The 18992-nt window shown below is 37.6% G+C and overlaps 1 protein-coding gene across 1 annotated transcript; it reads right to left on the reverse strand.

Moving 5' to 3' along the window:
• Positions 1-1934: 1934 nt before the first annotated feature.
• Positions 1935-14535, reverse strand: VN2R563 (vomeronasal 2 receptor 563). Its single transcript, NM_001099555.1, is given in 6 exon segments — positions 1935-2835; positions 5975-6102; positions 8561-8773; positions 11020-11829; positions 12362-12653; positions 14312-14535. Coding segments are annotated over 6 exon segments (2568 nt in total).
• Between the last annotated feature and the right edge of the window lie 4457 nt (positions 14536-18992).

An 18992-nucleotide genomic window follows, 5' to 3' on the forward strand; every position in this document is an offset into this window, starting at 1 on the left:
TCTCTCCTTCCTGTAATTCCTTCATTTATATTAATTAAAATCTCCATAAATCCCAGCTGACTTGGGTATTTTCATATTTGGGAATTTCCCATGGTGACCACTTAATTTAGATTTTAAGTCAAAACACTAAAATTTATCCTTACAGTTTTGGTGTTTACAGTTACTTCCTGTGAAAGGACAATTCTTCATTCTTTGAAGTTCTTTGAAATTCTCCAGGCTGACTGGATTGGAGACCCTGTTTCCTGGTGAGCCTGATAAAGAATCTGCTGACTGGACTGACATATGATGAGTTAAAGGCCGACTCTTAACTGCTGGCTTTTCTCTGAAGAGACTGGCCTCAGGAAAAGACCTACTCTTGAGAGAGGCTTCCCCAGGTCCTCAGCTTTGCTGAGGCTGGCTGAAATGAAATCTCCCTGCCTGGGGGGCTGGAGATAAATTACTTAGTGCTCCGGCTAGATATCTTACCTTCTCCTCTCTCCTATTTCTTGCTTCACTCTTTTTACATTTTGTAATAAATTGTAAATAAAATCTCTTTGGAATTAATTAAATTCCTGGTGACCACACTCTTAAAAAATAAAATTCAACCCTTTCAAAATTAACCCCTTTCCCCCTTACAATCTCTTAAGGAATTTTGTAAGATTTTAAAAAATATATAGATAGGCACCTTTTGGTAGTTGAGTTATTAAAGGGCTGTCTTGTTCTATTGAATTAAATTCTTTTGAACAGGTAACAAATAAATATATTATGACCTTATATTCCATATATCATTCAGTTAATTAAATGAGTATAAAGATATGTTATTCTATAAAAGTTTTAGGAAGTGAAATTCTGCCTATTTTATAATTATAAAACAAATGTCTTTTTTAACAGATTCTTTTTCATATCTTTATTACAGATACATGTGTGGATTATTGTTTTTCTCCTATTGGTTTGGAAATAAAGGTAATACTTTATTCTATTTGGTAAATGAAAATGTTTCCCCAAAAATAAGACATGAAAGTTTGATTTATGTTTTGCCATCCATTTATTTTCTCTCTAAAAGCAATTATGAAATAAAACACATACCCCTTTTTATCCTAATAAGTGGTTTGCTATTTCTGTCTCCAGCTCATTTTACAGATCAGGAAACTGAGGCAAACAAGGTTGAGTGACTTGTGTAGGGTCACACAGCCAGTGAGTGTTTGCAGCCAGATTTGATATTGGGTATCCTACCCTCCAGTCCCAGTGCTCTATTCACTGTGTGACCTAGATAGGGATCAGTAATTAGTTGTATTTAATTGATTGCTTTTTTTGGGTTATAGATAAAGTCAGAGATTTTCTATAAGCCCTTTCTGTCATTATCTCCTTCATATAAATATATAAACAAATATAAACATATGTATATATACATACTGAGATTTGGTCTCAATACCACTGGAAATAAAAGGATTATTTATTGGGTAAATTAATTGTGATGCAAACTATATTTGATGAACATAAATCTTTAATGTTCCTTTTAGGTAGGCTAGAGAATGTCTAGGAAACAAAAGCAGGGAAGACAAAAAGGGAGGAGTTGCAGTATCCAAGGCACAAATTGAGGATGGCTATGAGAAATATAAATAAATATTAATAAGAACAATTAAAAGGAAGGAGTTTTCCATACAGAAATCATGGTAGAACTCATATAACCTAGGAATAGATTGAATGGGGGAAAAAGAGATAACATTGAAAGATGGCATGATAAGGTTCATGAAGTTGGGGACTTGACTGATAAAGTTTGTTCCTCAGTAGGTTTTAGAACAGAGTGGAACAGGTAAGAAGCTCTCATTCAGCAAAATGTAGAGTTCAGATGGTTTTCACTGAGATATTTGGAAGCTAAACTAATTATTGTTAATTTTAAACAATCTTCTGCTAAAAGTGGGGTCATGCAGAAAAATCTGAGAATGATTCTTGACTCAACTATTGGGATTATTCTTTAAATTTTCTTTGGTGTTCCTCTGTGGCTGTAGAAGGATTACATAGCATTTGGGGATGAAGATGCAGCCTAGTAAGCCAGCACTGGAACTCAAGATGGAGAAGACCTCCACAGCCACCATCATCTTCCCCTTGGTGCTCTGGTATGTGGGCAGGAAGGAGATCCAGACACTGCAGAACACAAGCATGCTGAAGGTGATGAACTTGGCTTCATTGAAGGTATCAGGGAGATTTCTGGCCAAAAAAGCCACAGTGAAGCTCCCCAGGGCCAAAAATGCTATGTAGCCCAGGACAGAGTAGAAGGCAATGAGAGAGCCCTCATTGCACTCAAGGATGATGTGCTCAGGGTCAGAGTGTGTGTCTGCATCTGGGAATGGGGGAGAGAGCAGCAGCCAGATTGCACAGAGCATGGCTTGAATGAAGGTGCAAAAGAGAATGAGACAAATAGGTGCTCTGGATCCCATCCATCTCCTGCTCCTACTGCCTGGTCTTGTGGCTCTGAAGGCCAGAACCACAGTGATGGTTTTGGCCAGAATAGAGGAGATGGCCACCGTGAACATGACTCCAAATGTTGTTTGTCTGAGGAGACAATTTATTGTATTGGGAGGGCCAATGAAGAGCAGGAAGCAAAGGAAACAAAGGGAAAGGGAGAAAAGGAGAATGTAGGTGAGATCCCGATTGTTGGCTTTGACAATAGGGGTATCTTTGTGCTTCACAAAGACCCAGAGAACCAGAGCTGTGAGGAGTGAGAAGCAAACAGCTGTGGAGGTCAAGGTCATCCCCAACGGATCTTCATAGGCCAGAAAAGTCACCCCTTTGGGGAGGCAGTGAATCTTCTCCCTATTTGGATATTGATCTTCAGAGCATTTCATGCATTGATCCCTGTCTGAAGAGAACAAACAAGGCTATATATAATGTGTCAGCTTCATCTTACTTTCCATATGAGAGGGCAAAATGGTTATCACAGCAATATAAATTGTTCCATCATGTTACATGAAAATCAGAATCTGGTGGTAGTGGACAGAACACAGGACTTTGAAGACTTGAATTTGAATCCTACCTCAGATAAAATGGCTTTGTGTTCCTGGGTGAGAAAGTCAATTTAATTTTCTGCTTTAAATTCTTCATTTCTGAAATGGAGAGTTATACCTCCTAACAGAGTTGTCATGAGGATAAATGAATTTATAAATGGAAAGTGTTTTGTCATCTTTAAGTGCTATTTAAATGCTATGTATTATCTGATTATTATTCTTAGTCTACTTTATAAGCATGAAGCATAAATATTAATAATAATCATTATAATAATTAATGTGACCATATCACAAACGAAGGAAATCCAATTTATTGCTGACTTGATTTCCTGGGCTTTGACCATAGTCCTTTTAAGGGTCCATTTCCTCAGCTTGGTGCTATTTGTGTTTTGTAGACTCTTCTTTTAGGAAAATAATTCTTCTTGCTCTGATTGTTTGGCTTTCTAGACCTCAGTGGAATTGTGTGTGAAGAGATAGACCCTACAGCTTCAAAAAAATCTTGGTTCCCTTGCCTGTCCTGTTGATTCTTAATATATCGATGATTACATGTCTCATAAAAACTGGCTTTTGACATCATGACTTTTTGGCTTTGCCAACATGACTCTTACATTCTTTGGATGTAGCTCAATTCAACTCTGAGGACTCTTGGAATATTGGTGGAAGAACCTAGACATGTCTAGCCTGAATAAGAGGTGATTCAGAAGGGATTTGATAGCCAGGACCATGTATACAAAGGGCTTATATATGGGGGGAGGGCATAGATATACTCTGCTTGGTGCTAGAGAGCAAAACTAGAAGGAGGTTGGAAATTTGGAGGAGACAAATTTAGATTTCATGTCAAGGACAGCTTCTAAATAATGAGAGCAGAGTAAACATGGAATGGTCTACATTGAGAAGTGGTAGGTATTCCCTCCTAAGGGGTCTTTAAACAGACTTTATTTGACCACTTGTTGGGTATGTCATACTGGGGACCAGATGGTTGCTGTGCTCTTTTCATGTTGAAAATTTAATAATTCTCAGAGCCCACTAATTTATTTTTTTGTCCATTAACTTATAATCACCTAGGAATACTTCCCTTAATGGAAATTCTAATGAGGATGTTTCTGGAAAATTATTCAAAGAACCATGTAAGAGGTACAGGGGTGTGTTCTAGTTTATAATAAAAATTTCTTCTTGCTGTGTCTTGGGAAGGTCCCTTCTTCACGTCCTACCATTGCAAGTGATGGCAACAATGTCCTAGATACCATTAAGCCCTCTTCAGGACATATCCCTCCTAACTACCACTTTCTCTGATTCACTGCTAGGGAGAGAATGTTCTCCCCAACACTTTCCTTTACTCATCTATGACTATTGCAAGGACTTCCATTGCAGAACTGTTGTTCCTGGAGGCATTGATTAATGTCACATTATTTCCATAGAATACATTACTTTTCCCTTTTCTCACATTGATATTGATTTGTTAAATCTTTGTTGCATTAAATGATTGCCTCTTTAAAGTATATTTGTCCCTTTGATCCAGTCATAGCACTGCTGGGTTTATACCCCAAAGAGATAATAAGGAAAAAGACGTGTACAAGAATATTCATAGCTGCGCTCTTTGTGGTGGCCAAAAATTGGAAAACGAGGGGATGCCCATCAATTGGGGAATGGCTGAACAAACTGTGGTATATGTTGGTGATGGAATACTATTGTACTCAAAGGAATAATAAAGTGGAGGAATTCCATGGAGACTGGAGCAACCTCCAAGAAGTGATGCAGAGCGAGAGGAGCAGAACCAGGAAAACATTGTACATAGAGACTAATACACTATGGTACAATCAAATGTAATGGAATTCTCTAGTAGTAGCAGTGCAATGACCCAGGACAATTCTGAGGGACTTAAGAGAAAGATGCTATCTACATCCAGAGAAAGAACTGTGGGAGTAGAAACACAGAAGAAAAACAATCGCTTGATCACATGGGTTGGTGGGACTATGACTAGGAAAGTGGACTCTAAAAGATCACCCTAGTGCAAATATTAATAATAAGGAAATGGGTCTTGATCAATGGAACATGTTAAACCCAGTGGAATTGTGCGTCAGATATGGGAGAGGGTGGGGGCAGGGGAGAGAAGGAACATGAGTCTTCTAACCATGGAAAATTATTCTAAATCATCTAATTAAATGAAATAAAAAATAAAGTATATTTGTATCTTCCCAGAGATCAAAGCCTTACATTGAATGAAGAGTAATATGGGCTTTAAGATGGTCATTGCTTAACAGAAAGGAAGGACTTTTCAGAAGGCATGATGGGCTAGTGAAGTTTGTGGCTTCTTGGTTTCCATTATGCAACATAAATGTAAAGATCTGGCAGAGACAGTTGAGAGAAATTGAAAAATGCAATGGATTTCAGCCCAGTGACCTGGGTTTGAGTTCTGATTCTCTTTAATAGCAGTGTGACTAGGGCTGATCTCTTTCTCTTTCTCTTTTGTAGAACTAGTGACAAAATGTGAGGAGAAAGCTCCTGAAAAGTATAAATATCTATGGAAATACAAGTGATCATCGCCAGTAGGCACTCTCCAGAAGTCTGACTCTTGGCAAGTGGGCCACAGAGAAAATGGGCTAGCAATTTCCAATTTTCTTGACATCAAATGCACAAACCCTCACTAACATTGCTGACTCTCAGCCCTCAATATGTTTAACTTTCTTTTTCTTTTAGGCTAATGTGGTAAAGTGACTTGCCCAGGATCTCACAGCTAAGAAGTATCTGAAACCAAATTTGAGTCCAAGTTTTCCTCACTCCAGATCTGGAGTATTATTTACTGAGGCACCTTGAACTACTTAGTTGTCCCATTTAAAGTTCTTTCTGACCAAAGCTTCCCTTGGGCTGTGGACATGTTGTCCCATAGGTAATGAGCTTCCATTGCCTGAATGTGACCTAAGAGATTCACCCATCTTAGTTTTGTTTCTGTGGATCTGTGTTTGTTGAGTGAAGAGAGTATCTACACAGACTTACCTGTCTTGTTGGAAATCTGCCCCTGTGGGCAAGGGACACAGTCAAAACAGCAAATTGGTTTTCCCTCCTGGGCTTTTATCCTGAATCCTGGGCCACAGATTGGACTACATCTGGAGGGAAGAAGCTATACAGGAAAGTATCCAATGGCTTAATGATATGGTTTTGAGGCTGCATCATGCATGTCTTATTGTAGTTTTTGCCCATGCTTAATTTCTTTTTGTTTATATTCACAGAGTATGATAATTTTTTTTTTGCCAAGGTTTGTATGTATTTCTTTTCAAAAAGGGCTTAATTAACTAGAGATCCTAAGGAAGCATTGGCAAAGTATTGACAGGCCTGCAGAGCCAGCACAGGGAACTGCTCTGTTCTCCCTCTTCCCAGTGCCCAAGGACATTTTTCACATACCCCATCCCTCTGTCTAGCTGTCCAAAGTGAGCACTTCCTCCTGCTGCTCTCTGGGGTAATGTGGGGGCTCACAGGCAGCTTGAAGTTGCAGTTTGGGCATGTAAACTTGAAAACTTTCACCAACACTGCCCTAAGGGTTGAATTTCTTTCTATTTGCTGAAGAGAATAAATCATTAGGATCAGAACTAGAGAGTGGATTTCTAGATCCCCATTAATGGGAAAATATTTATTATTATAAATATAATATTATGCTAATCCATATAAAAATTTGTAAATATAACAGCTCCATCTACTGTGTGGTCCTAAAACTAATGCTTGGTTTCTATTTGCAATATTTCAGTTAAAAGACAAAATATACAACACAAAATGTATCTTAGAACAGACTAAACCACCTGATCAAGTCAGTACAGTTTAGTCACTTGATTTTATATTGATTAGACTAAACAATTCAGGGAATGGAAATTTTGCTAAAACTGGATGATCTGTGGGATTTTAAATTCATTTGGAGAGGAAAGAATGTTTCAGAATTTATTACCAAGGAGATTTTTTTCTAATATTCCTTAAATACACATAATAGGAAAGTATTAAGAAGGGATAATTCAGACAATTTCCCCCAAGTAATTAACGAACAATCTGAGATTTAAGATGATGGACTTTGCCAAACACATTCCAGTGGATCTCCCCAGGACCACAATGATTAAAACTCGATGGGTGTGTGTGTGTGTGTGTGTGTGTGTAGTGATCACCTTTATTAAGTAAGAACACCTCAACTGATTCAGTCAGATCCAAATGTGTAAAAACCATTGATCGAGAAACTTGGTAAACCAAAGGAATTTGTAAAAAAGGAAGCAATTGTCTCAGAACCAAAGATTCTAAGGGTGTGGAAGTGGAGAGTTTGGAGCAAAGGTTGTATTCCAGCTTCCATCTCAGGAGAACCACCAAGGCTAAGCTGTGGTAGTGAAGGGAAAAACCATGAATATCATCAGTTCAATGTAGTCTTGGAGCAGAAAATCTAGACTGAGGGAAGTCCAGGGAAAATGTCACTTCTTCCTCCAATTTCTCATACCCTTTTTTGTCCATTTAGAGTATAATTTCACATGCTGTTTGCTTACCCAAATGTTTCCTGGAATCTGAATTTTGCCTCAACCATGAAGAGGCTATGGATGGAAAGGAAAGTTAGGTAGGAAGTCCAACCTTAGCCTAAAATTTTGAAATTTTCCCAACTAGGGGTTCAGAGCAATTGGAGTCAATTGCTTGACTATTTGTCTAAAATACAGGCACTAAAGTCAAAGAGGAAGGACTGATATATGAAAGGTATTGTTGTTGTCTTTGTGTCTCCAAAAACATCAAGCCAAGCACTCAGCTCATATAAAATCCTTAAATTCTATTTGAATGATTACATGAGTAAATTAGAAAATGATTGTATATTATAAAAAAAAATGATCAGTTCCTCCCTCTACCTTACAGATCATCCAGATTTAGCAAAACTCTCATTTCCTGAATTTTTTTAGCTTCATCGACATAAAACCTTCAGGTGATCAAGCTATTTGTACTGACCTGATCATGTCCTTTGGTCTGTTCTATGATATGAAAATCCTAGATATTTTAAACACGTTTTTATTTGTATATTTTGTCTTTTAATTGTGATATTGCAGGTAGAAATCAAGGGTTAGTGCTAGATCCACACAGTAGATGGAGCTGTTGTATTTCCAAATTTGTGACATGGATTGGTGTAAAAGGAGAAACATTACTTCCATTAATGGCATCTAGAACTAGAATTGTGGATAATCTGGGGTCTTCTTCCAGGACAACAAAATATTTAGGGGCCTGAAATCAGTCAGACCCCTACAGTAGCCTAGCAGCTTTACTGGGCTTAGTAACAAATAACCAGGAATCATTAGTTCCAAAAGGAAGTCCCTGAAAGCTCCCAATTCCTTCTTTCCTGACTGCCATGGACCAAGTGGATTCTCCTGTTTCCTCCAGCTATGCATTGGGGCAACTTCACTGTCTTCTGGGTACTCCATTCATAGAAATGATTTTGCACAAAAACATGACTTGCAAGTGGCTTTCACCAGGCAGGTTTTTTTTTTTCTTTTATGTATTCCTCAGGAGTGAAAATGCTAGTACGCTTGTGTTTACAAATCTTTCATGAAACCAGCATTTCATTCATTCTTTACCTTTCCCCATGACTTGGGCCACACCATTGCCTTCTCGTGGATGGTGAAATCTTGGCCAAGGGGAGCCTGATGAATAAACTCTCCCACTTTCACCAGAACTTCAGTTTTATTAGCAAAGGTCACATGGTTGAGAATATCGTAGTTTGCCATAGAGTTCTGTCTCTGTTTCCCATCACTGTTGTTAAATTGGATATTCTTTAGAAAGGAGTGGAGCTAAAAGGAGAGAAAATTATTTGACAGCTTTCCAGTAGAGTCTCTCAGGAATGCTAACATCTTTAATGATTACTTGAAGAAAAGTTGGGATAGAACAATCCTAAGATTTTTTTAATTGCCATGAAAATATATGGATTCCTAATAAATTGAATAACAGAACCAAGGACTAAAAATGTCTTGTCAGGCTAGAAGGTTGTGTCAAATATCAAGGTGGAAGTAGGGAATCTGAACATGAAAGGAAAGACCAGAAAGGTATCCTCGGTTGGATGAAAGGAGAATTGGGAAGGGAGGCAGAGAAAGCTTGCAGTGCTGGTCGATAGGGCGTTTCAGAGTTCCCAATATAATCCAACAAGCATTTATAGCTATTACTCCCTGTCTAGTTTTGCAAGCAGTGTGATAGGTCCTAGAATTATAAAATGAAATGGAAAAGATACCAGCCCTCAAGGAAGACTGAAACAGAAAAGTAGATACGGTTTGATTCCAAGAGGAAGAATAATACCAAATAGAGAGGGAACAAGCATGTACATAGCAGCTAGCACGTGGAAGGTATTGTATTAAATATGTTTTATAAATGAAATCTGGTTTGATAAAGGAATTAAGAAACAATTTTTGTTAGTGACAGCATAAAACTGAGTTTGTAAGGAAGCTAGAGAGATCAGGAGGAAGAGGTGAGGTAGTAGACATCTCCTACGTGAGGGCATGTGCCAAGGCATGGCTCCGAAATTCAGAGAACAGCTCTGATTTTTGCTGCATCATATAATTTGTTGTGATCTAGAGTGAAATTTATTTGGAAAGCTGGAAACACAGAATGAAGCGCTTTTAATTCCAAGACCAGGAATGTTTTTTCAAGACTATATTGAGCCATAGATGGTTCTCAACCAAGAGTATAACTTCATTTTGGGTCAGAGGAGTGGTATGTCTAGATGTCTATAGGAATATTATGTTGGTAATCTTTGTCTTCCTTCCCTAATTACCTTGAATATATTTATATTATATATTTTATACATATTTGGTATATATGCCAGTGTATATTTGCATGTATACACATATAATACATATGATTTTGTATATATACATGATATATAAAATATTTATATTATCACATGTATATATACATAAATAGGCATATAATGTATGTATATAGATACACATATACTTATGCTATCTCTTTCATGCTATCTCTTGACAGGTTGTTGATAATGAAGATGTTTCTTCATCTTTTTTAAATATCTCCATTGCATAGCATGTTGTCACTAGCAGACCCTTTATAAATACTTGTTGATTGATTGATTGATAGCTCTGTAAAGGATGAGTTGGAAAAAGGGAAACAAAATCCAAGGGTAGAATTAAGATGCTTTGAAATTCAATACACTCCTATTAAGTGCCTACAAAGTAGTGTAATGCTAGAGAGTAAAGAGAAAAATGAGAGAAATTCCTGCTCTGTTGGAGATTATATTCTAAAAATGCCAATATTAAAATCCTTTTTTTTAAAAGACAACATCCCATATTAAGATCCATGTCTCAGAGCCAACTAGATGGCTTAGTCAATAGAGAGTCAGGTCTGGAGTTTGGAGGCCATGGGTTCAAATCTGTCCTCAGATACTTCTTTAGTTGTGTAACCCTGGACAAGTCACCTAATCCCTCCTTGCCTACCCTTACCTCTCCTCTGCTTGGAGATGATAATTAGTATTGATTTTAAGATAGAAAGTGGTTCAAAAGATCTAAATTTTGAGCAGGAAGGGCTCTCAGAACCCCTTTATTACAGTCTTCTTTACTGATGAAGATTAGGGAGATTAAGGTACTTGTTTAATCAAATATGGAGAATGCATTTCAGAGGCAAGATTTGAAACCAATCTGACTTGAAAACAAAAGCTCTATCTACTGTACCTTGCTACTGTATAGTAACTAAGTTTTCCAGGGACAGGATTGATGCTTGTCCTTGACTTTCTCAGGTCCTAATGGGGCATGCAGCCTATAGTGTGGATAGTCATCCCTTTCCCATCATATCCTCCCTGTCCATGACCCTCAGGAGCCAGTTTAGAGGGATTCTCACTCCTGCATCCTGTCACAGGGATATGAAATGACTAGAAATGACATATTAGCCCCTGAATCTACAGGTCTGCTGTGTGAAGTTTCCCCACTGGAAGATGTGCCTAACTAAGTTACTAAGTCCTTTTCTCCTCCATGGAGGTAGCAGTTCTCATGATTAGAGACTTGGACATCAGTGCTTAAAGGGAGGACTTTACCTTCCTTGGGTAAGTTGCCCAGGTGTCTTCTTGTATATTGGATTCCATTTCTGATCTCCTCAAAAACATTTCATGAAGGGCCCAGGCTACTGCATACACAGCTTTGTAGACAGTGTAACTCTGGTCAGACATAGTCATATCTAAATAGCTCCAATGGGATTCATCCAAGGAAACATTTGTAGAACAGACATCTCCAACTCCCTTTTTCTTATTAGAAGTACATTTAAAAACTGAGTCCCACAAGTTCTGATGGAGGATATCCTCTGGGTATTTGGCAGGGTTAATGGGTTTCAGAAAAGGTTTGAACCCAAAAGTCTTACTTGTCTGATCTGAAAATATCAGAGCCCCATGGAAATTGTTAGAATAGATGCGACTAGGACTTCTAGCAATATTCCAATAACTGTTGGTGATCCACATTTTGTGTATAAGAATATGTTTATGAGCATCACTATCAAACACCTGGCTTTGGAATGAATCTGAATCTATATAAATGACAATTATCTTGGCTGTAGAAGAATATATTTTCTGCAAAAAATTGTCAAATGAAGGAATACTCATTTTGTCACCAGTTGCAAATTTCAACATAAACGCTACACAGACATCATTTCTGACCATTTCTTCTTGAAGGTCCCTGAGGAATTTCTCACTTCTTGAATCATCTGAGGCAACCAATCCCACCCAGGTCCATTTGAAATACAACATTAATCGAACCATGGCAAGAGGAAGAGAGGTGTCCCTGGGGGCCATTTGATAGACAGAAGGAAACTGGACTGGGTCACTCAACAGTGGATCAAAGAGACCATAGGTGACCTGAATAGGAACCAAACATGAGGCTTCTTGAGTTTAATGAGTGTATTGTGGCAATCTTTGCATTTTTGTTTAACCTGTCTATCTCAATTTTTATCTTCTTATGCCTAGAATGAATTCAATCTTCATCTCTGCCTTCTGAACATTCAGTCTCCAACAAGGTATTATCTCTTTCATAAAACCTGCCCTACGTGAACCAGATGTAAGTGCTTTCTGATTTTTTTTATTCCTCGTATCCCTAGCAATGATTGTAGGGAATGCAAAGATGCTTAATAAACTTTTATGAGATAATTTCATCATTTCAAAATTTCTTTAGGTAGGAATATGCTCTTTGCTACAATAAAAATGAAGGGAGAGACATTCAGATCTCAATCTCTCAATGTTTTGTTTTTTCTTTGAGAGTTACCAGGAAGGTGAATTAGACACTAGAATTATCCAATGGTATTTGGGGTCTGAATTTGAAAAGGGCAGACCCTCCAAAGCCTGTCTCCATCCTCCATACAGTATAGGCTGAATTGAGCCTATGCTTCCCTACCTGAGGGAACTTATAGAGCTCAAGTAGGGTTCCCATGGAAACAGTCATTTCAGAAGTGCCTCCTCCAATGACCACCACAGACTTGTCCTGCCTCTCACAGTTGTAATTAGGAATGGTCGGTCCCTTGCCCGAAAGCCACATTAGGGAACTCTCCAAGGTCCCCTCATCATTGTGACAGACATTGTAGATGTGGAATCCCAGAGTCACATTGGGTAGCAGATTAGGGTTCTTGTTGATCTCTTCTACAGCAAACATTAAGGCCAGGACCTGATAGTAGTGTTTAGGCAGCCTCCTGCAGTGGAAGGGAGATTCATAGTGCTACTTACTCAACATATGGTTTCTATTACCTTTGTATTCTCTTCTATAACTACATTTTTATATTCTGAATATTTTACTGTATTGCTAGCAATGATCCCAGCACTAGGGATTTTGCCATCTTTTCCTGATCTGGCCTTAAGGGCTCAGGGGGAATATCAGAGATTTTCTCTCCAATCCCATCAAACTTTATCACCAGTTAGAACATGGCCTCAGTTCTTTACCAGCTACAAAGTCATTTCCAAGAACAGCTATTCTGCAAGAACAACCCAAATTTTTTTGATGGTCAATAAATGGATTTTCATAAAGTACAATGATTTGGCACAATGATTAAAAATATAAGATAAGCCCTTTTGAGAAAAGCAGATATCAATATGGCACAAAATATAGACCATCACCTCAAATCTCATTCCAACATATTTTCCAACAAAATACATGCTCCATAAATTAAAAAAAAGCATCACAAATGAGAGGACGGAGGAAGCAACTACTTTTCAGATTTATGAGTTAGACAATTATTCATGACCAAAATAATGATACAGAGAGTAAAAGATGAGGAAATGGAAATTTGTGATCACACATTAAAAGGAATATTTTTTTTTCTCCCACACAACTTCAAAAGCAACTAAGATTACAGGAGCAACAGTTTAACCATCAAAATGTATTTGCAGTACATTTCTCTTCTGAAAAGTTCAATATCCAAGATATATAAGGATAGATTCTAGTTTGTAACAATAGGAGCCATTCCCTAATTGATGAATTATCAAAGGATTTGAAGGGGGGGAGTTTTCGGTATAAGAAAGGTAAGCTATCTAAAGATTTATGAAAACTACTCCAAATGGTTAATAACTTAAGAAATGAAAATAAAATGAACTCTGAGTTTTCACCTCACAACCAACAAATTGGCAAAGATGGAAAAAAAATAGGTAAATGTGGAAGGAGTTTTAATTTATAGTCACAGGGATGTATTCTTGGTGGAATTATGAATTGATCTAGACATTCTGGAAAACCAATTGTGTTCGGCTATAAATGTGCTCAGCTTTTGACAAAAAATACCTCAAAGTGTTAAAAGAAAAAGATAAGGACCTATATGCAATACACATAAATGTACATGCACATATATATCCACTCTTACATATAAACATATTTTCAGGCTTTTTTTGTAGCAGCAAATTTCTGGACATTAAGAGAATGTCCTTTGATTAGAGAATGGCTGAACAAATTATGATGTACAGATATAATGGACTGCTGCCATGCTGTTAAAAATGAAGAAAGATGATTTCACAGAAATGTAGGAATTGCTGTAATGTGAAGGTAGAAGAACTAGAAGAGCAAGTTATACTGTAATGCCATATTGTAAAAACAAACAACTCTTAAAGACTTGAGGATTCTGAGGAATGCCCTGATCTACAATGATTCTAGAGGATTGATTATGAAGAATATACTAATTTCTTTATAGAAAAGTGATAGAGTGACATTCAAAATAAGACATTCATTTCTCTATATGACCAATATGGGAATTTGTTTTGCTTGATTATGCTTAATTGTCGCATGGATTTTTTTTCCCCAGTGGGAGATTGGAAATGATAAAAAATGCTAAATAAAAAATTAAAATAAAATGGAATAAATACTTACAGATAACCTTTTAAAATATACTGAGGGTGCCTCTGAAACATCTTCCAAGTTGTATATTGGCTGAATTTATACATAAATAGAGGAAAAAATCCTCCAAGAATAAGATCCCCATCTTTGTAGGATGAGGAGCTGAAAGTCATTTGTAGGCAGCAGGGGATCCTTTCCTCTCTGCCTACAAATACTGGTAGGTGCAGGAGAAGAAAGAAGAAAAGCAGGAAGAACATCAGGGAGACTGCTTTTTGACTCCCAGCCAAGGTTCACCTGCCTTCTAGCCAAGTTTGTGATGGGCTGTGGAGGAAGCAATGCAACAGCAACTAGAGCACCTTCTGTGCCTTGGGATGGGAAAATTCTCCAGCAGATGAACTGTGTCTCTCCTGAGCAGTTTATGGAGAGACAATGCAGTATGATTCTGGTCCAAGACAGAGGCACTGCTGGTCAGACCAGGGTGTATTTAAGAGGATTTACTCTGCCTAAGAGATCACTGTAAGTGTCCCTGTTAGTCAGGTAAGGACTCTGGGGAGCCATCACTGCTTGAGGCTGTGCACCTGGGTCCCTGTGTTTCTGTGAAAACCTTATTTTGATCACTCTGCCTTCCAAACTTCTGTTTCCTCAACTGGGATGAAGTGCTTGGAAGCCCCAGTGATCTCTCCAGAGGCAGCAGATCCTCCTGTCATGAGAAAACCTATGTAGGAGCATGGATTTCTACAGTGACTCTGGGCTTGAGTGAGTTGCATCAGAGTAGTGCTCATGAGAGGTGACAAAGTCTGAAAGTGGTGGTGACTCAGAGGACAAAGGTTCAATTACCTTGGCTGCCTGTCCCACATATCATCACCAAGGAAGCTTTGTAGCCTGGTGTTACTATGTGAGGGATGTTCTCTCCTGTGCTTCCAGGGCAGTATATCTTTTCCATAGTTCTTCCTTTTAGGAAAATAGAGCTTTTTCAAGCAGTTATTGACTGTTAAGTTCTCTGCTTTCCTAATTCTTTACCAGGCACATCATATCTCAATTCTGTCAATAAAACAGGAACATCTGTCTCTAGTTACAAAATGTCATCTTTTAAATATCAGTGAAATGTTGAAATAAGTCATTTAACCTTAGAATAGGAATTGAAAAAAAAGATTTAACTATTTATCAGCCAACCATCAGTGCAGAATGAATTTTCTTCACGGAGAGTACTTTATACCAATAAAATGATGGATTTTGTCTCTAATTCTCTGCTGCACTGTGGGGCTTTGGAGATCCCACACCAAATTTTAAATAGTACCTGCCCCTCGGAGTTTTCATTGTATTAGGAATAAATGTGTAAGAAGAAACATATGCTTCTGTGCTTGAATCTCTGATGATGCTTTCAGCCTTATGCCAGTGGGGTAGCAAGGCCACAATGAGTTTTTTCATATCTCTTCCCACCATGTTGAGTTCAGCATTCTATTCTACTATAAGTTTTATATGTGCGTATGATATGTCAGCATAGTTTGAGTGGGGGATCTTGTGTTTCTTGCAGCCAGAAACGGTGTTATGGTGTCAGATGGAAAAAGTAATATAACCCTAAAGATGATGGGAAAGAGAAGAAGTAAAGGCAAGTGAAGAAAAATAAAAGAAAGGAAGAGAAGAAGATGGAAGAGAATAAGTAGAGGTAGGTGAAGTATGAGAAAGGGGAAAAAGGAAGGAAATATATATAATACAAAGTGAAAGACGGCAACAAGAGGAATAATGGTGATTGAGAAAAAGATGATGCTAAAGATGGGATCAATAGTGTGGAGAAGACAAAAGAAAGAGAAAGAAATGGGAAAAGTTGAGAAGAAAAAAGGGGAAAAGGAAGGAATGTTATGAAGGAATGATTCACTGTGATACAGACCTTCATTTTCACAATATGATTTCTCCTCAGAAAACCTATAACTTAACTTGATTATTATTAGTTTCATTTTAGAGAGGAAGAAACTAAGGCACAGAGAGATGGAAGAACTTGCTATAATTAAGTAGTAGTTGTACAAAGACATTATAAATTGGAGTGTTTTGACTATCATTTCAGTACTTTTTCAAGTATTGCTGGTCAATGAGGTAATTTGGATTTTGATGGTTTGTCAACAAAGAGTTAATTAAGAGATCTGATCACTTGGAGGGCCAACTGTGATTCCAGAGGGCCTCAGGTTTAACCTTTTTCTTTGTTATGCTCTGAAGAGACACTTTGAGTTAATTCAATTTAGCTGCCATTCTGCAGGGAACTGTATTTCATTCCTGAAATATAGTTGAATTATATTTCATTTTCAGCAATAGTTGAACTAAGTTATTTAAAAATCTGTATACTTTTTCTGAGGATAATTTCTGAGGGCAATGGAGGGACTTTAGAGAAGTGTATTGTTGGGATGTTCTGTTTTATTCAATGGGCCCACAGTGAGAGTTATTGACAAGAGAATTCTAGTTGGCTATGTCTTCATTTTCCTGCTTTTGAAGAGCACAAGGATGATTTCCCCTTACTTCCTTACTTTCTTTACCAATGTCTTTATATCATATTTTGGCATGGACTCTTGACACTCCAAACTCCTATATGTCCTGTTATGGATTCTATCCAACTTATCAATGTCCAATCTCAACTGTGGCATTGAGAAGTGAACTCAGCACTTTTAATTTTTTTTTCTGACAAGGGCTGAGTTCAATGAGCCTCTCATCTTATTATTCATTGTTATATTTTTCTTAATTTATATGGCCAGGATCACATGGATTTTTTGTTGATCATAACTCTGTTGATCTATGTTGAAATGCAACCTATTTAAATCTCTTTATCTTTTGTTCAGATGACTGAAGTCTTTTTCTTCCAAAAATGGAAAAGAGAGAAAAACAAAACTTTTGTAAAAAGTATGTATAAGTATCCTTTCAACATTATGACTTTTCCCATCACATATATTGAGTCAGTTTAAGATATTAAATGGGAATTTTTGGAGAGTTTTGTGGAAGCCAAAGATGACATATGAAGGCCAGCAGATAACCCACCCTGATCATTAAGCAATGGAAGATGAAGAATAAAGAGATTACAAAAACTATTATGGGATGGGATTCTGTGGTTAGAAGGATGCGGATGGGAAGAACTTTGGGTACTGTGCAACCACATTTTTAGAAGTCATTTAGATTTTGCTGGGGAACTTGATTCTTCATATGCCTTCCTTAATCCCAGCTGCTAACCCCAGTTCTCCCTCCTCCAGTCCTGCAGAGTAACTGTCTCTCCCCCATCCATCTCCTATCCCCAACAGATGTACATTTTATGTGCAGAGCTTTATCCTCCTCACATATACCCCCTATTTTCCCCTATACCTCTCATCCAGTAGAGTTCTCCTACCCCTAATACATTATCTCTTCATGGCTTCTTTTAGGCTTTTAATATCATTTTGCCTTCAACCCCAAGAGAGACATACCCATCTACCTTCTCTTATGCATAGCCTAATTGGTCTCCTAACCCATTTTGCCCATTCCCCTGCCCACCAACTTTTCTGCCACCAGGAGTAGAGTATTGTACCCTTCTCTCTATAATCTTACCCATGCCACTCCTTCCCTTGCTGAGATGGCAACTCTGATAAAGTGCTGAGCTTGTAACAAAGAAGACCAGAATTCCTAGTTTGCTTCAGACAATATCGGTGTGACCTTGACCAAGTCATCTAAAATCTCTATAACTCAGTTTTTCTGAATTATAAATTTGAAATAATAAGAGTACCTCCCTCCCAGGATTATTATGAAGAACAAATAAGATAATATTTGTAAAGTGTTTAGTAAAGTAATTTGGCATGCAGTAACTGTTTAATAAATGCTTATTTATTTCCCTTCACCAAAAACCCACTCCCCTTTCCCTATTTTTGTTGAGTTTGCATACAACCCTCCTTCCAACTTAACAAGCTCATCACATATCTTTCTGAAGGAATCCCCACCCAAAATTTCCCTTTTACAAAGACTTTTCCTACCACCTTTCCCTCATTCTAGCTCTGGAGAATTTTATGTAGCACATTTTGTCCACAAACATTTGTTGGCACAAGTTGGCACATGCCAGGCATTGTGCTAAGCTCTGGGGGATATAAAGAAAGCATGAGCTTTGTGCCTGACTTTAGCTGAGCTATGGCCTCAGTGTTTCTGAGGGTCTACTTTCTCCACAGCTTTGCTGAACATAGTTAGACCTTGCCATCACATAGTAACAGTAATGACGTACAGTGATAAATTGTGATTGATGTAATACTTAGGGGCAATGCCCAAAGGACCCAAAGCAGTCCCAAGAAACTCATGACTAAAAAGATTATCCACTGCTATTGAAGAAAAACTGGAGTATGAATACAGAATGAAATACATTATTTTCACTCTATCACATTTATGAGATTTTTTCTTGTGTATGTGACATTTTTTCCTTTACAATGTGACATCCATGGAAATAGGTATTGTATAATAACACATGCATCATATTACCTGCTGTGTCAGGGAGACATTGAGGGAGAGAAAATGTATTACAAAATATGAAATATGATTATTAAAAAGCATACTTCATATGGGGTGGAAAAGAAAATATGAAAAAAATGGAAGTGAATTCTTGTCCCGAGTCACCTAGCTAGTATGTCAGAGGCAAGATTTTAACTTGAGTTTTCCTAACTTTAAGTCATGAACTCAATCCATACAAATTTCAGTTTTTTCTTTTCTTTTTAAACTCATT

Source organism: Monodelphis domestica, chromosome 4 (genome assembly GCF_027887165.1).
Source record: "Monodelphis domestica isolate mMonDom1 chromosome 4, mMonDom1.pri, whole genome shotgun sequence".
NCBI classification, from domain to species: Eukaryota; Metazoa; Chordata; class Mammalia; order Didelphimorphia; family Didelphidae; genus Monodelphis; species Monodelphis domestica.